The sequence below is a fragment of the Nuphar pumila genome, chromosome 8 (genome assembly GCF_984573655.1).
Source record: "Nuphar pumila chromosome 8, dmNupPumi1.hap1.1, whole genome shotgun sequence".
Classification (NCBI taxonomy): Eukaryota; Viridiplantae; Streptophyta; class Magnoliopsida; order Nymphaeales; family Nymphaeaceae; genus Nuphar; species Nuphar pumila.
Window position 1 is genome coordinate 98,657,560 of NC_143256.1, and position 14,272 is coordinate 98,671,831.

At 34.0% G+C, this 14,272-nt stretch overlaps 1 protein-coding gene across 1 annotated transcript in view; it reads left to right on the forward strand.

The window, feature by feature from the left end:
- The first annotated feature begins 12,850 nt into the window (after positions 1-12,850).
- Positions 12,851-14,272, forward strand: part of LOC149830033 (uncharacterized) — a 47,239-nt gene continuing 45,817 nt past the window's right edge. The window contains exons 1-2 of the mRNA XM_090015686.1: positions 12,851-13,147; positions 13,270-13,428. Coding sequence (XP_089871812.1) covers positions 12,887-13,147; positions 13,270-13,428 — 420 coding nt within the window. The 5' untranslated portion in view covers positions 12,851-12,886. The remainder of the gene's footprint in view (positions 13,148-13,269; positions 13,429-14,272) is intronic.

Below are 14,272 nucleotides of genomic sequence, written 5' to 3' on the forward strand. Positions count from 1 at the left end.
AATAAAACTACATGCAATGCAATCCTATTCTAAGCAGGAAAAGTAAATTCTTATTCCAAATTTACAATTACAATTTGCATAAAAGGAAAAGGAAATAAAATAGAATACACTCTTGAATGTACCTGTAAAACTAGAAAACTTGTTAGTGAAAATATGTTGGCTTTTCTAGATTTATCCAGTAATATCTGGAAATTACTAGATTTATCCGGATATAAGCCTTTTTCCATGTTTCCCTGAGATAAACATAATAAAATATGATATAAAATTTAGAATTTGGAGAAAATGATAAAAATACCCTTGAAAACAAGACTATGGCCTTGAAATCAGGGTTTTCAGAAAATATTTTGGTAAAATTTTGGATTTAGGGTTCAAAAAGATTCAAATCAAGACCAAATTGGATATGTAGCATCCTAACATGATTATAAACATAAAAAAACCCTTAAAAAATAAACTTTTATAAAAAAAAATAGAAATATCACAAAAATCATGATTTTGCCAATGTTTTGCTCGAATCGGGACTCCGCAGGCACCCTATTTTTGCAATTTAATCAAACCAAGCCTCAAATGAATCCCAAAATTAATAAAAATTAACGCATGAATTTTTTATAACCCTAAAATTAAACTAAAATAAAAAAAAACTATTTTTGACTTTATCTCAATACGAAAATTATATAAAAACTCTAAAATTTGTGATTTTGCCTATGGGCACGTACCTGTTACAGTGTCAGACCTGAAACAGGAATCAAATCACCATAGAAATTCATAAACATTTATAGAAAGCTACTAGACATAAAAACAAAGATTTACCTTTTTACAGATCGGAAAAATCATCTTCGGTTAGGGAGATATCATTCTGGCAATATACGCTTGAATTTAACGAATATAAAACATGTTAAAACAGGTACTTCCAATTTTGGGTATAGGAAAATATAGCAAATCATATTCAAAATTTATTAACTTTTGGCAGTGCATAGAAGACACATAGAGAACAATTTTTCTTTTTACAAATTGTCAATCAAATCTTCAGTTGGGGAGATACGATCGACACAAGTTGACTTAGGGTTTAAATGAGATATGATGAGTTCTGAGAAACCGATTTTACCTTATGACAGAGGAAAAATAGTAAACAGATGTAGAAAAATATGGGCAAAATATTGTCAATACTAGACATCATCATAAAACTACTGTAATTTACGGATTATAAATCGAATCTTGGATGACAGAAATATCACACCTGCAAGTTGCTCTCGAATCTCAATAGTGATTTCACTGGTTAGAAATTACGGTTTAACTTTCTATTTTCTTGACAGAGTTCCCGAACCCAAAACCATCTGGTTTTTTTACAAGAGGTCACTGACAAATCCATGAACCTACCCTAAAAAAAATAGATTTTTCTAACAAAAATTTATGCATGAAATAACATGATTTTTACAGCTCCGGGATCGAACCATATAGGCATTCAATAAAACACTAAAAGCCCTCATTTAAACATGAAAATTAATAAAAAAAAGTATGCAAATAACATAACAAAATTGGATTTGATGCTTGAATGATTAAAATAAACATTAATACAGTGAAATAAAATAAAAAATCATGAAAAGCATGGTGAGAACTTGATTTAGCCTTCAAAAGAGGGATTTAGCCCATTTAACAGGCAAATCCCATCTTTTATTGGTCAAAAATATGAAAAACCCTATTCTAAATCATTTTAAAGGATCAAAAATGAAAAATAAACTATAGAACAACATGAGATCATATTCTTGATTTTGTTTTAGGGTTCTTGAAGATGAACCATGCTTAAAACTCATAAACAAAGGGGTGCCCATGGTGGAATCCATGGTAAAAGCATAAAAAAAAGTAATAAATCATGAAAGAAAGTGTAAGATTTTACCTTGGATGGCTGCAGCTGCAAGGAAGGAGGAAGGATGGCTGGGAAGAGGGAGAATCTCCAAGAAAGAGGAAGAAAAAGCCTAGGGGTCGACCCCCCCCCCCTTTGACTTCTATTTATAAAAATTTTTAGAAGACTCCTAATTATGTTTAACTAATGAAGTTTGACTTTTCAAAATTTATCTAAAACTAACTACCCATGGGAGGCGATTTTTTGGAAGACTCCTAACCTAAATGGACTCTAGCTAACCCCTAATTAAACCCTAGAAAGACCAAATGTGGTGTCACCTAGTGTGGGCCCACATTGTGTTTTTAAAACTCTAATTTAAAACTTTTAAAAAACCAATAGTTAAAAACCAAAGTAAAAATAGATTTTCAAAATTAATTTTGACTCTTTTAAAGTCCTAATCTAACTATAACATTGACCAATCCTAATCTAACCCCAACTTCCTCAAATGTGGCGCCATCCAGAGTGGACCCCGTTTGATTTTTCAAAACGATTTTAAGAACTGAGAATGAGAGATTTTCAAAAGAGGTTTAAAAGTAGAATTGAAATTGAAAGTTTTAAAACGACACAAAATCCTGACTAAATCAGAATTCCTCCAAATATGGGCGCCAACTGAGTGGACCCCACATTAGGGTTTTGAAAAAGTTGAAATAAAGACTAAAAATGGTTTTAAAAATGGAGTTAAAATCAACAGATGAAATTCAGAGGTTTTGAAAATAGAGTCCTAAGCGAAACGAGACTCTGGACCAGAGTCCTAAACCAACTAGAACTCTGAGATTTAAGTTTTTGAAAGCCAAACGAAGAGGTTTTTGAAGGATTTTCTGAGAACTGATGAAAATAAGTTGGAAAATGCAGTCAGGGTTAGAGTCCTAACTCAATTGAAATTCTGAAATGGACTCCTAAATCAACCAGAAATCTGCAAAATGGACTAATTTTGGAAAAACAAGTAGAGAAAATGAAAATAGAAGTAAAAACAAAATTCAAAATAGAGTCCTAACTAGATTAGGACTTTGGGACAGAGTCCTGATCAGACTAAAACTCTAGATTTTTGGTATTTTTTGAAAAATAGATAAAAGACTTTTCGAAAACTAGTGAAAATAGCAACCAGCAGTGAAATCAAAACAGAGTTTTGATCCAACTGGGACTCTGGGACAGAGTCCTAATTTGACTAGGACTCTCAGAAGTTTGAACAAACAAAAAGATTTTAGAAGCTTTTTGCAAAGACAGATAAAAACAAGGTGAATACTAAAATCAAATTTAGAGTTTTGATCCAACTGGACTCTAGGGACAGAGTCCTGGTTCGACTAAAACTCTTAAAGTTTTGGGTTTTCTGAGAAAACAAATGAGAGGATTTTAGAAAACATGTTAAAACAAGGTAGAAATTGAAGTCTTGTTCAGAGTCTTGATCTGACTAGGACTCTGAGGAAGAATCCTAATTCGACTAGAACTCTTAGAATTTTTTGTTTTCTAGGAAGCAGATGATGAGATTTTAAAAAGAATTTTTGAAAACAAGTGAAAATGAACTCAAAATAGAGTCTTGATTAGATCAGGACTCTCGGATAGAGTCCCAGAATTTTGAAACTTTGTGATAAAAGTGTAACAATTTTGGTTTCTGAAGAGATAAATGAAGAGATTTTTGAAAGATTCTCTCAAAATTGAAGTCAGGGTCAGAGTCCTCATCCAACTAGGACTCTTTGAATAGAGTTTTGGTTCAACAAAAACTCTTAGCTTCTTACTAGAATGAAGGATTTTGACAAAATTTTGTTGAAAACAAGGGACAATAGAGATAAAAAACAGAGTTCTAGTCTGACTGAAACTTCATGATACAGTAATAATCCAACTGAGACTCTAAGATTTTGGCTCTTTTGAAAGTCAGATAAGAAGGTTTTTAAAAATAAGTGAAGAATATGAGTAAAGGATGAAATTGAGATAGAGTCCTAGTCCGACCGAAACTCTGAAGAAGAGTCCTGATCTAATTGGAACTCTAGAATTTTGGTCAAAACAAAAGATTTTGAAAGTTTTTCTAAAAAATAGGTAAAAATAGAAGTTAAAGATAGAGTCCTGATCCGACTGGGACTCTGGAAAAAGAGTTCTGATCCAACTAGGACTCTGAGATTTTGGCCAAAATGACAGAAATGGACAGGGGATAAGATCACCTCTGATTTAAAACCAAAATAGAATTTTGAAAGAAGTTTAAAAAGATGAAAAAACAGAGTCCTTATCCAACTAGAACTTTGAGATTTTTGAGAATTTTGATAAATGAAGCAATCCAGAAGCGACACCATCTAAATGGATCTCATCTGAGAATTGAAATCAATTAAAATTGCGGTTAAAACGAATCCAGATCATTTTCTAAGAGAAACATTTTGAAATATAAGATCCTGAAGGTTGACAAATAGTAAAATATCGATTCAAAACTCAAGTTTTTGAAATTGCTTTTGAAATATGAGTTTTAAAATCGAATCTGGATTAAAAGATTTTGAAAACAACAGTACTGGATCTCGAAAATGAGATATGATGACATGCAATGCCATGAAATGATATGAGATGATCTGCCAAGTGCATGCAGGGATATGAAGTGACACATAAAATGTAAATCCTGGATGAGGGATTTGGAATCCCAGACCCCTAGCAGAGACAAGGAATTAAACATTTATGTTCGAAGACAAAGATTGATGATTGAAATTGAGCCAGAATGGAGATTGTCTTTTGGAATATTTGAATTTGGGGCAAAAAATTAGGCTCTGAATGGCTCTGGCTCATATATCAACCAACTGGTTCCCTGAAGGCTGTAGAGAGTGGGTCCCAGTGACAGGAGGTAGGTGTTTGTGAATGAGGGTGAAAATTTGGGGTGTTTACAAAGACCTTTTTCCTTTTACAGAAAAAAAATAATCAACTTATAATCAACCTATGAGCCTTTCATATGAATGCAAATAGAGTGAAATAGGCTTCTAGGGTTGCTGAAATAATCAACTCACAATTTTACTAACTCACAAAAAGAATTGGAGTGAAAATACTCAGTGAGTGGAAAACAAATAATTGAATGAATAGGAGTGAAAAACAAGAAATTTGATCTTTCAAAACAATGTAAGTTGATTTAATTCGATTGTTTTGAGTGTAGATCACACTCTTATTTATAGCTGGGAAATTTCATATGTTGGAGGTATGAAAGGGTGTCAAAATAGTCAGTTTTGAATAGTCAAATCATTTAAAAAATTGAAAAGACGTACCTTTAAAAAGTTTCAAAAAAATAGTTATATTAGTCGACTGGAATAGTTATTAGTCGACTGAAATCAAATATTAGCAGACTGATAGTTAAAGTCAGTCGACTATTGTGTCTAGTCGAACAGATTTAAATTCTGTTTTTTGAAACTTAGTTGACTAAAAAAAAGTTAGTCGATTGATGAAAATCACCAGTAGACTGAAAAAACTTTCAGTCGACTCTGCTAAATTTTTCAGAAATCGAACATTTTGTCCGGTCAACTAAGAGTCGATTAGTCGACTAATCAGAAAGTTGACGTTTTGCTTTGAAAAAACTGACGCAAAAAAAAATAGTCAATTGATGAGTCTATTGGTCGCCTGATAAACCTTTAAATGTAAGTAAAGAGCTTTCTAAAAAGATTTTCGTTAAGGGTTCTTTTAGAAAAGGTTTTTCTAAGTATTTTTAGGTGAAATGCAAGTAAGATATGCAATCAAAGTAAGGCTCTTACAAGAATCTAAGACTTAAAGAAATTTACATTTACACACTTGTCTTCACAGATTCTTCAACGAATTCTTTAATTATTTTCATCTTTCTTCATTGCCTTAGCTGAAATTCAGTTGTTCCAGCTGTTCATCATCAAAATCTTGTACGTGAATTATCATGTACAACTTCCTTATCTTAACAAATCTTATTTATCCCATCATGGAGGGATCATGGACCTTGACTACAAGGTTCATGATCTAGATCTGGATCCAAGGTTAACGCTAGCCACTAATACTATATTATATATATTATATCATGAAAATATATTTATTTAATAAATTATTAAATTTATGATTAGGAAAATATTTGCGAGATATTACACCCTCGAGTTAACCAACAGAAACAAGGAAGACAAAGTGGTCCACTCTGTCAAACAAGGGTTCAACCCTCTAGCCAAAAATCTGTAAAGAGGGAGGGGTCAACCCTAGAAAAATAGGAGGTCGACCTAATGGGTCGAATAACTGTGCAAAAACCAAGAAGGGTCGACTCTTGAAAATAAGGGTCAACCCTTGGGTTACCCAACTAAAACAAAAAATAGAGGGGTCGACCCCTCTTATGCAGCAGTCTACTCCATGTAACCTAACTGAAACAAAACCAAGAAGGGGTCAACTCTTGTTATGCAGAAGTGGACTCCTCGATGAAACAAAACTTCAAAAACTATATTTCTTTTTGAACAAATTGCAAAAGAATAAAAAATCGTTAGACAAAGTTTTCAAAAAGATTTTTTAAACATTGTAGACCTTTAAAAACCATTGCACACGCTTTGAACTGATCCATGTTTTGAAATAACTAAATGCAACCCAATTTGAATAAAAGGAAAACCATAAATGGTTGTAGATGAAATATAAGGAAAAGAATGTAGCATACTTAGCACAATTTTGTAATAAAAGAAAACGAAAGTAGATTGTGATTTAAGAACAATAGGGTAGAAAACTAAAGTCACAGTATAAGGTAAGATAACATGTTATTTGAAAGGAAATGAATCAAGAAACTAGCGTGACTTAAGAACCACATGCTAAAAAAAATGTAGCAAGATTAAGAATTGCAAGCTGGAACATAAACTAAACAACACAACATTTAGGACCATAATAGGCTGATAACGACAATAATACACACAACATGAATAAGGTAACAAAAATGTTAGAAAATAAACTAAACACAACTTGAACAACATGTTGGTAAAAATATTCTAAATGAAGAAATTTTTATGATGGTATAGGATCTTCATTGTATAAACAAAAACAACAAAGTTCCCCTCCGAATCTCCACAGAGAAGAGTTTAACTGCACCCTTCTCAACACTAGATTTGTTAGGTAACACCCCAAATTTTATATCTCGAAAATCATGAAAACTTTTTTTTAATGGTTTTATAAAAACTGCATCAGAAAACTAAACTGGACAAACACTTGGCACGTTATCTTGATCACATTCACATCCATACATGAGCATTTAAAAATGTTCATATTCTAAAAACACTCGGAGGTTGGGAAAATCAAGGCTCGACCTCCGTCATAACCTCCCACCATCGCACGTGAGCTCACTCGCTACCTGAAAACATTAAAATTAATTGGGTCAGACAAACATGTCTCAGTAGGGTAGAATTATTCAGAACACACAAATTAGAACGAGTAAGCAGGAATTACTTTCAATTTTTCATACAATCAACAAGATTAAATACAATATAAACTTAAACATGCATTTCTAATATATCATTCAAGCATTAATTCACTAACATGCTGTCAATCAAACACCCATTCAATTTGAACAAGTAATGATGCATGAACAATTTAAAATGTATGCACTTACCATTGCAACAACCAATTTTATCCATGAGTCTTTTATTATCTTTAATTAAATTTTTCTTCTTATATGATGCATGTCATGCTTATCTAATGCATAATCAAATTTAAAGTTTCTTATCCCTGTGGGTACAAACACATATAGCAGTCCTGGGTCTGAGGCATGACATAGACAATATTTTTAAACAAGGGGTGGCTTTGGCCTGGCCGGGCACCAATCGCCAGTGCCGAGTGAGGGACACAAAGAGCGAGAGAAATTCTCATACTACCATCTTGATGCATCGTGCTTTACTCATAAGATTTTGCATCTCCACGTTGTAGTCTAATGTAGAGGGTTCCACTATCTTTGTGGATAGATAGGAGCAACCTTCAGTGCTCAATTCGATACCCGCAAAGCCAAACTATTACCACTTACCTTCTCTTAGTAAGTATCAATCTTTTAATGTTATATGTTAAAACTTTTAATTATTTGTTTTACATGCAACACTCATATAACAGTCACATTTAAAGAATTCAATCACTTCAGGCCTATGGATGCACATTTTAAACATTTAGTTCGATATCACTATATATGCTTCAGTCTTTTCAAAATCATGCGTAGAAGCATAAACAAAGCAATAAAATTTCTTAAACAATAAATGCATCAATTCTTTCACATCATAATTATCATATACATGGCAGTTGCATAAAAGAAATTACAATATGCTAAGTTCATTAAAAAATCATATTTGTCATTGGGCTTGGTATAACTGCACATGGTTAATTCATCTTAATTCCGAGCCCATATGTATTAATGAAACAGAGAATTTCTTTTGCAGCTAAATGGATCCAACATTCAAACCTTTAACAACATGTATAAGCCAGTATTATATCGACAAAAGACAACATGCAAAATTCTTTAACAATCACATCAATTCGCAAGACGGATACCTCGATCCATTTATTCACTATAGGTAGTAAAGGCATATGCTTGTGCCTTAGCACATCAATCAAATCATGCTTCTCAAGTGGGCACTTAATTTCCCTATAGCAAACTTATTTTCAACAATCCATAGCAGTATAATAAAAATTTGTAAGGGCATGCACGAAAGTGAACAAGATTCACTAGCAATCGATCGGCAGGCCTTGAAACGGGTCCAACATTGCAAAAACCTAACTCTATCCGACTGTTAAGGAGGTTAGAGAAAATTCTAAAGTTGTTGGACAAAGTTAAAATTTCCACATCTATAGAAAATTTTGTCAGCTTTTCGATGCCTCAAACCGTTCGTACAAATTCATTCGGACGAGGGAGTTACGAACAATTTAGTATATACCTAAAACTATTCCAACTGTCACATAATAACTCTCAATCCATGAACAAAGCTCAAAATTTTACAAAAGTGTAAAATTTTGTTAGCTTTCCAAAACAAAAAATTGCTCATAAAAACTCGTCCAGACGAGGAAGATACAAGCGATTTACCGGTCAGGTGTTAGGCCGAAAATACGTATTAATGAATATATGCATTCGGGTGGACCCAAAATAGGCCACCCGAATTCATATTTCCAATTTTTTTTACATAAACATATTAAGAGAAATTATAAAAAACATAACCATACTACTTTTAACTAAGCTATCATGGACAAATCTCATTTTTGCAGTTGTTAAGCTGAAAAACAGATACGTCTCCCCAAAACCTATTTTCTCAAAGATGGTTTCGATAAATTTTGCAATAAAGCATATAAAAACATGTATTTTTCCATGACAAAAATAAGAAAAATCATGCTATTTTTTTAGTACACTCAAATGGATATTAACTACAATTTTGACTAAAATTTGCAGGAAAATAAATAGGTATAACATTTATTTTCTAAAAATTATTGATTTTATTTCTGACAAAATCGATAGCATGCATACATAGTTTTTTTTTTTGTTTTAAATTCAATAATCCAGCTACTTTTCGTTATGAATCAATTTCTTCTAGAGTAAATTGAAATCAACACCATTCTCTTAAGTCCAATACATTTTTTTTCACAAAACCCCTTTTAATTACTTTTGTCAAAATTCAAATCTGGTCCTCAAACCTGATTTTTGGAAAATCGATTTTTAAGGGGGAGGGGGGGGGGGGGGGGGTTCTATTGAAAACCCTCTCCATCGTATATTTTGACAACCCTAAGCCAAACCCACGCGTGGGAGACATGGTTTGGGGTCTATCCTTATGAAAAATCAGAAGAACTCATGTTTACGAGTTTCGATTTATGTATGGAGAATATAACCCCCTACCTCTTTTGCAAAATTGATTCCTACGCTTGCGAAATTGGACTTCAAGCATGAATTGGCCGGCCAACAGGTGTGATGACCATGCCAAATGATCTCCTTCTGTTCCTCACACTCATGTGGGTGCCCTCCTTGCTGGGCCAAGAGAGGATGCCCAAGAAATACATAGGAAGGAAGATAAGGAAGAAGGGGAAAAGAGAGAGTAATGGAGAGACAAATCTAAAAATTACAAATACGGGGGGGGGGGGGGGGGGTGAGCCCCTTCCATGTTTATAGGTCAAGGGCTGGAGGAAATCCCAACCCTTGATCTAAATAAAGGTATATTTTCTTTTTTAAAAAACTCTTACCTTTCTTTTCTCTTTTTGTTATGTATTTTTCATTTTAGCTACTTAGGGCATTATATATTTTTCATACATATAATATAGTATACATACTATAGCATATATGTAAGAGGGTCACATGGGCTGGTTGACCCTATGGTCCAAGCCCTTTCCAAATTGAAAATGTCAAACTTGCTTGCTTGACCAACAAGTTTGACTAGTCTTGCTTTATTTATTTATTCTTTCTTTCTTTTTTTCCTTTTTTTACAGTATTTTCTCTTTTTATTTTTATTCCAATCATTCCCCCTTCTAAAATCATCTAGGAGGAGACACCCCTCTCTAAGGAGGCTCTCTAAAAAAATGGCAAGTTTTAACTTTTTAAAACTTGTCTTGTAATTTGGTAAGTTCTGTTTTAACTTGATTTTAAAGCATTATATATTTTTTAAACATTGTAAAGTTTAAATAGAGTGTCATATAGGATGGGACGACCCACCTATGGGCTCCTACAGTTTTATCAAATTCAATTAAATTATAAGTTTCATTCCACTAAATAAATTTTTAATTAGTTAAATTGAAATTTTGGAATTCAATTATTTCAAAACTAAAATATAAAAATTAAGTGAAATGACACTAAATGAGATTTGAATTAGGTTTAAATGTAAGGCATGTCCTCTTATTGAAAATTCATGTATATATATATATATTAGTTATTTAGTATATACCTTTCTTTGCTAACGATAATTCGAATTCTTCAAAAATTATTTCTAAAGAAAGGGAATTCACGAGGGTTGATGAGACCCTTGGGCATGTGGGTGTATTTCATACACTTAAGATTTTTTTTTCAAGTTCCACCTAGCATATACCATAATACTCAGTTCAAATTATCATTTTTAATTTGTCACACAAATAAAAGAATTCTAAAAATTCATGAAAATTCCCAGAAAAATTATGGGTATTACAGTTAGAGGCATGGTATCCTCGAGAACAATGGGTAGGGAGATAGAGGGAGGAGAAAAGAGAAGACAAAAAAGAAAAGCCCTTAGCTAAAATCATGAAAATGAGAACCCATTCTAAAAAATATGATTCTTAAAATAAGATGGGCTAGGGGTTAAGGAGATGGATGGTTGAGAGAATAAAGAGAGATGGAGGGTTGAACCTTTCTCCTCTTTCAAAACCTTTTTCGTGATTTTATAAAAATGAAAATGGTGAACAAAAGGAGAAAGAAAAGTAGAAAAGGCTATTTTGGGTTTGTCTTAGAAGCAAGCATGATCCATACGTATGACACCATGGGTTTCAAAAAAAGAGGAGATGGGGTGTCCCCATCAAGTGGACCCCACTCCCATCCCTTATAATTTTCAAAAATCTCATAGTTCCCTCCTTGGATCTCAAACTAGTTTGGTTCTAATCTAGTTGGATCCAATCCAAACCCAAAAGAATATATATATTTTTATTTAATATAAGTTAACCAATTTCACCTTAGGTTAAATTAAAAAACAATAACATTTATAAATCAAATGTAATAATTCACTTAATACCTTAAGCATATTTTATATTTAGCAACCAATTACTAATTAATTATAATTAATAAACAAAAGCTTAGTATTTAAGCAATAAATATTAATAAATCATAATTAGCAAAAATAAATATCCAGTTGCCAATAGTGTCAATTAAACATCAATTAAATTTGCCACACAAATTTTCCCTTCTATTGTTTTAAATTTTGAAACTTTTGTGGATCTTACAATGCGTCTCCCAACCTTGTAGGGCTTCACACATATTTTGGAAAGAGGGAGGGGCGCCACCCTTCTTTCCTTTTTGGTATTGCTCCTCATTCAAGCTAAGGCAATCCTCTTTTTTTTTTAAATCTATCCTTCTTTGTTTTTCTTTTCCTATCTCACTTTCTTTATTTCTTCTTTTTATTTAATGTACTTAAAGATAAAGAGAAGGGGGGTGGGGGTCAATACTCCCTTCTTAGGTAGGTGGGTCCCACACTAGGGCGACCCAAACTTACCTCTTTTGTTTTGGATATAATTCCTTTATGGTTGTGGTTAGGGTTTAGGTAAGTATTTAAATCTATTTTTAGGAAATTTAATTCTATGCTTTATTTAAAAAGATTTAAATAACCTTGTCAAGGTAGGTGGGTCCCATAAGGTGGGGCAAGCCACCCTACCTTCCCTGTTTTATTTTTTTGTTTTTATTTTATTATCTTTTAATTCTAGAATTTCTTATTAAATTCAAATCTTCATTCCATTTTTTGGTTCAGGATCCCGATTGGATCTATTTCATTTTAATTAGGGACCACTCCATATCCAATCCTGAAATAGATTTTGGATCCTTTTGAGATCCAAATCCAACCAATTTTGATAATGGATTTTGGATCTAGTCGGATTCAAATACCAAATTCAAATGGATTTTTAATTGTGAAATTCAAATTCAAGTTTAAATTCCTCAAAAACTTCAAATTCGCTGGAATTGATAATTTGAGTCCTTATTCTCTTCTTAATAAAGTAAATATGGATAACATTAAAAAAATTAGAATAAAATTCTCTTTTATTTAAATAAATTCACCAAAAATTTACAGGTCTTACCTGGGTGGGTTGGTTCAACCCTTTAAGCTTGACTAGTAAACGGTTCAGGCTCTATTGAAATTTTATTTTGGCCCTATCTAGGCTCGATTCTTTTACCAGTCGGGCCGGGTCGGGTCGGACTTGATTCTTATCGGGCTCACTCTGCACAAGCAGCCGAAAGCCGGCCCAATTCGGGTCGGGTAGCCCACTACCCATGGCATACCGAACCTAATGTCCACTTTAATAATACCGTAAAAAGAGAGAGAGAGAGAGAGAGAGAGAGAGAGAGAGAGAGAGAGAGAGATAATGGAGGGTGGCGGGGAGAGAACGGGGAGTAGCTCCTACACTCTGAGACACAACAGGCCCTGCAACAACGAAGACATAATCTTCTGCGTGGATGTGGACAGACAAGCCCAAGCCGACATGAGGGTGTCGGGGGCCAAGGGCCGCCCCATCACCCGCCTCGACACCATCAAGCAGGCCATCCTCCTCTTCATCCACGCCAAGCTCCGGATGAACCCCAACCACCGCTTTGCCTTCTCCGTCCTCTCCCATTCCTCTTCCTGGGTAGGCCCCCAAACCCTCGATTTTCCTCCTACCTACCCCCCAAATCCCTTCCTTTTCGTCCATTTATCACAAATTTTCCTTGAAAATTGTTCTTACGGATTGTTGGTTCTTCTGCTGGGAAGATTCGAAAGGAGTTCATTGGGGACGCGCAATCGGCTTTGTCAGCCTTCAGATCCATCTCGGCGGATTCATCTTACGCTGAGGCGGATCTTACCCTGTTGTTCAAGATGGCAGCTCATGAAGCGAAGAGATCTCGGGCTCAATCTCGAATCGTCAGAGTGGTTGGTATCTCTTTTTTCCTCGTCTTTCTTATTTCTTATTCTTATCCCCCTAAATTACTTTTGGATTGGCTTCTTCGTGTTAAAGTAGAATGAATCCCAGAGAAACGTTTTCTTCACTGATTTGTGTAGTATTGCAAATGTATAGTTACAGTGGATACTATGTTCGAGAGAGATATGCACGTAAACTTGATATACATGCAACCCAAAATGTAGGTCATAGTTACATATTAGGTAAGGAAATATTTCAACATGGTTCCTTCTTTATGACGTTCATCCAAGTTCCTTATCAGGATCATTTGGATTGCCCCCTGCAAGCTCAAAGATCCAAGAAGGACGTTGAGCTTGTAAGTGAAGCCGAGGAGATGGAAGTGATTTGATGAGGATATCCACCAGCTAGTCCTTGGTTGAGATTTAGCGAACTAGAAGATTCCACATGGCATCCTTGTCGTCAACAAAATCAATACCAAATATGATGTGTTCGCTATATTGATGGGAATTTGGGAAGGTTACAAGATAGGTAGCTCCAATTTTATGGCATCAAAGTATAGAGGGACCAATTTTGATGCCAACCTTAGTGAGAAGGGGATTTCATCCAAGTTAGTTCAGCTGTGACATTGGTTAAGGCGTGGTACTTAGATTCAATGCTGGACAGAGCAATGGTACTTTGCTTGTGAGAGCTTTAGGACAGGAGATAGGGACCAAGATAAGCGGCATAATCCCTGGTGGATTTGTGATCATCTGTGCAACAAACCCAAGTAATATAAAAAAAGGCTAAGAGCACCGTGGAAGTGGAGGATCAAATGATAATATGTAATATTAGAGATAACACAAAATATGTTTCTTC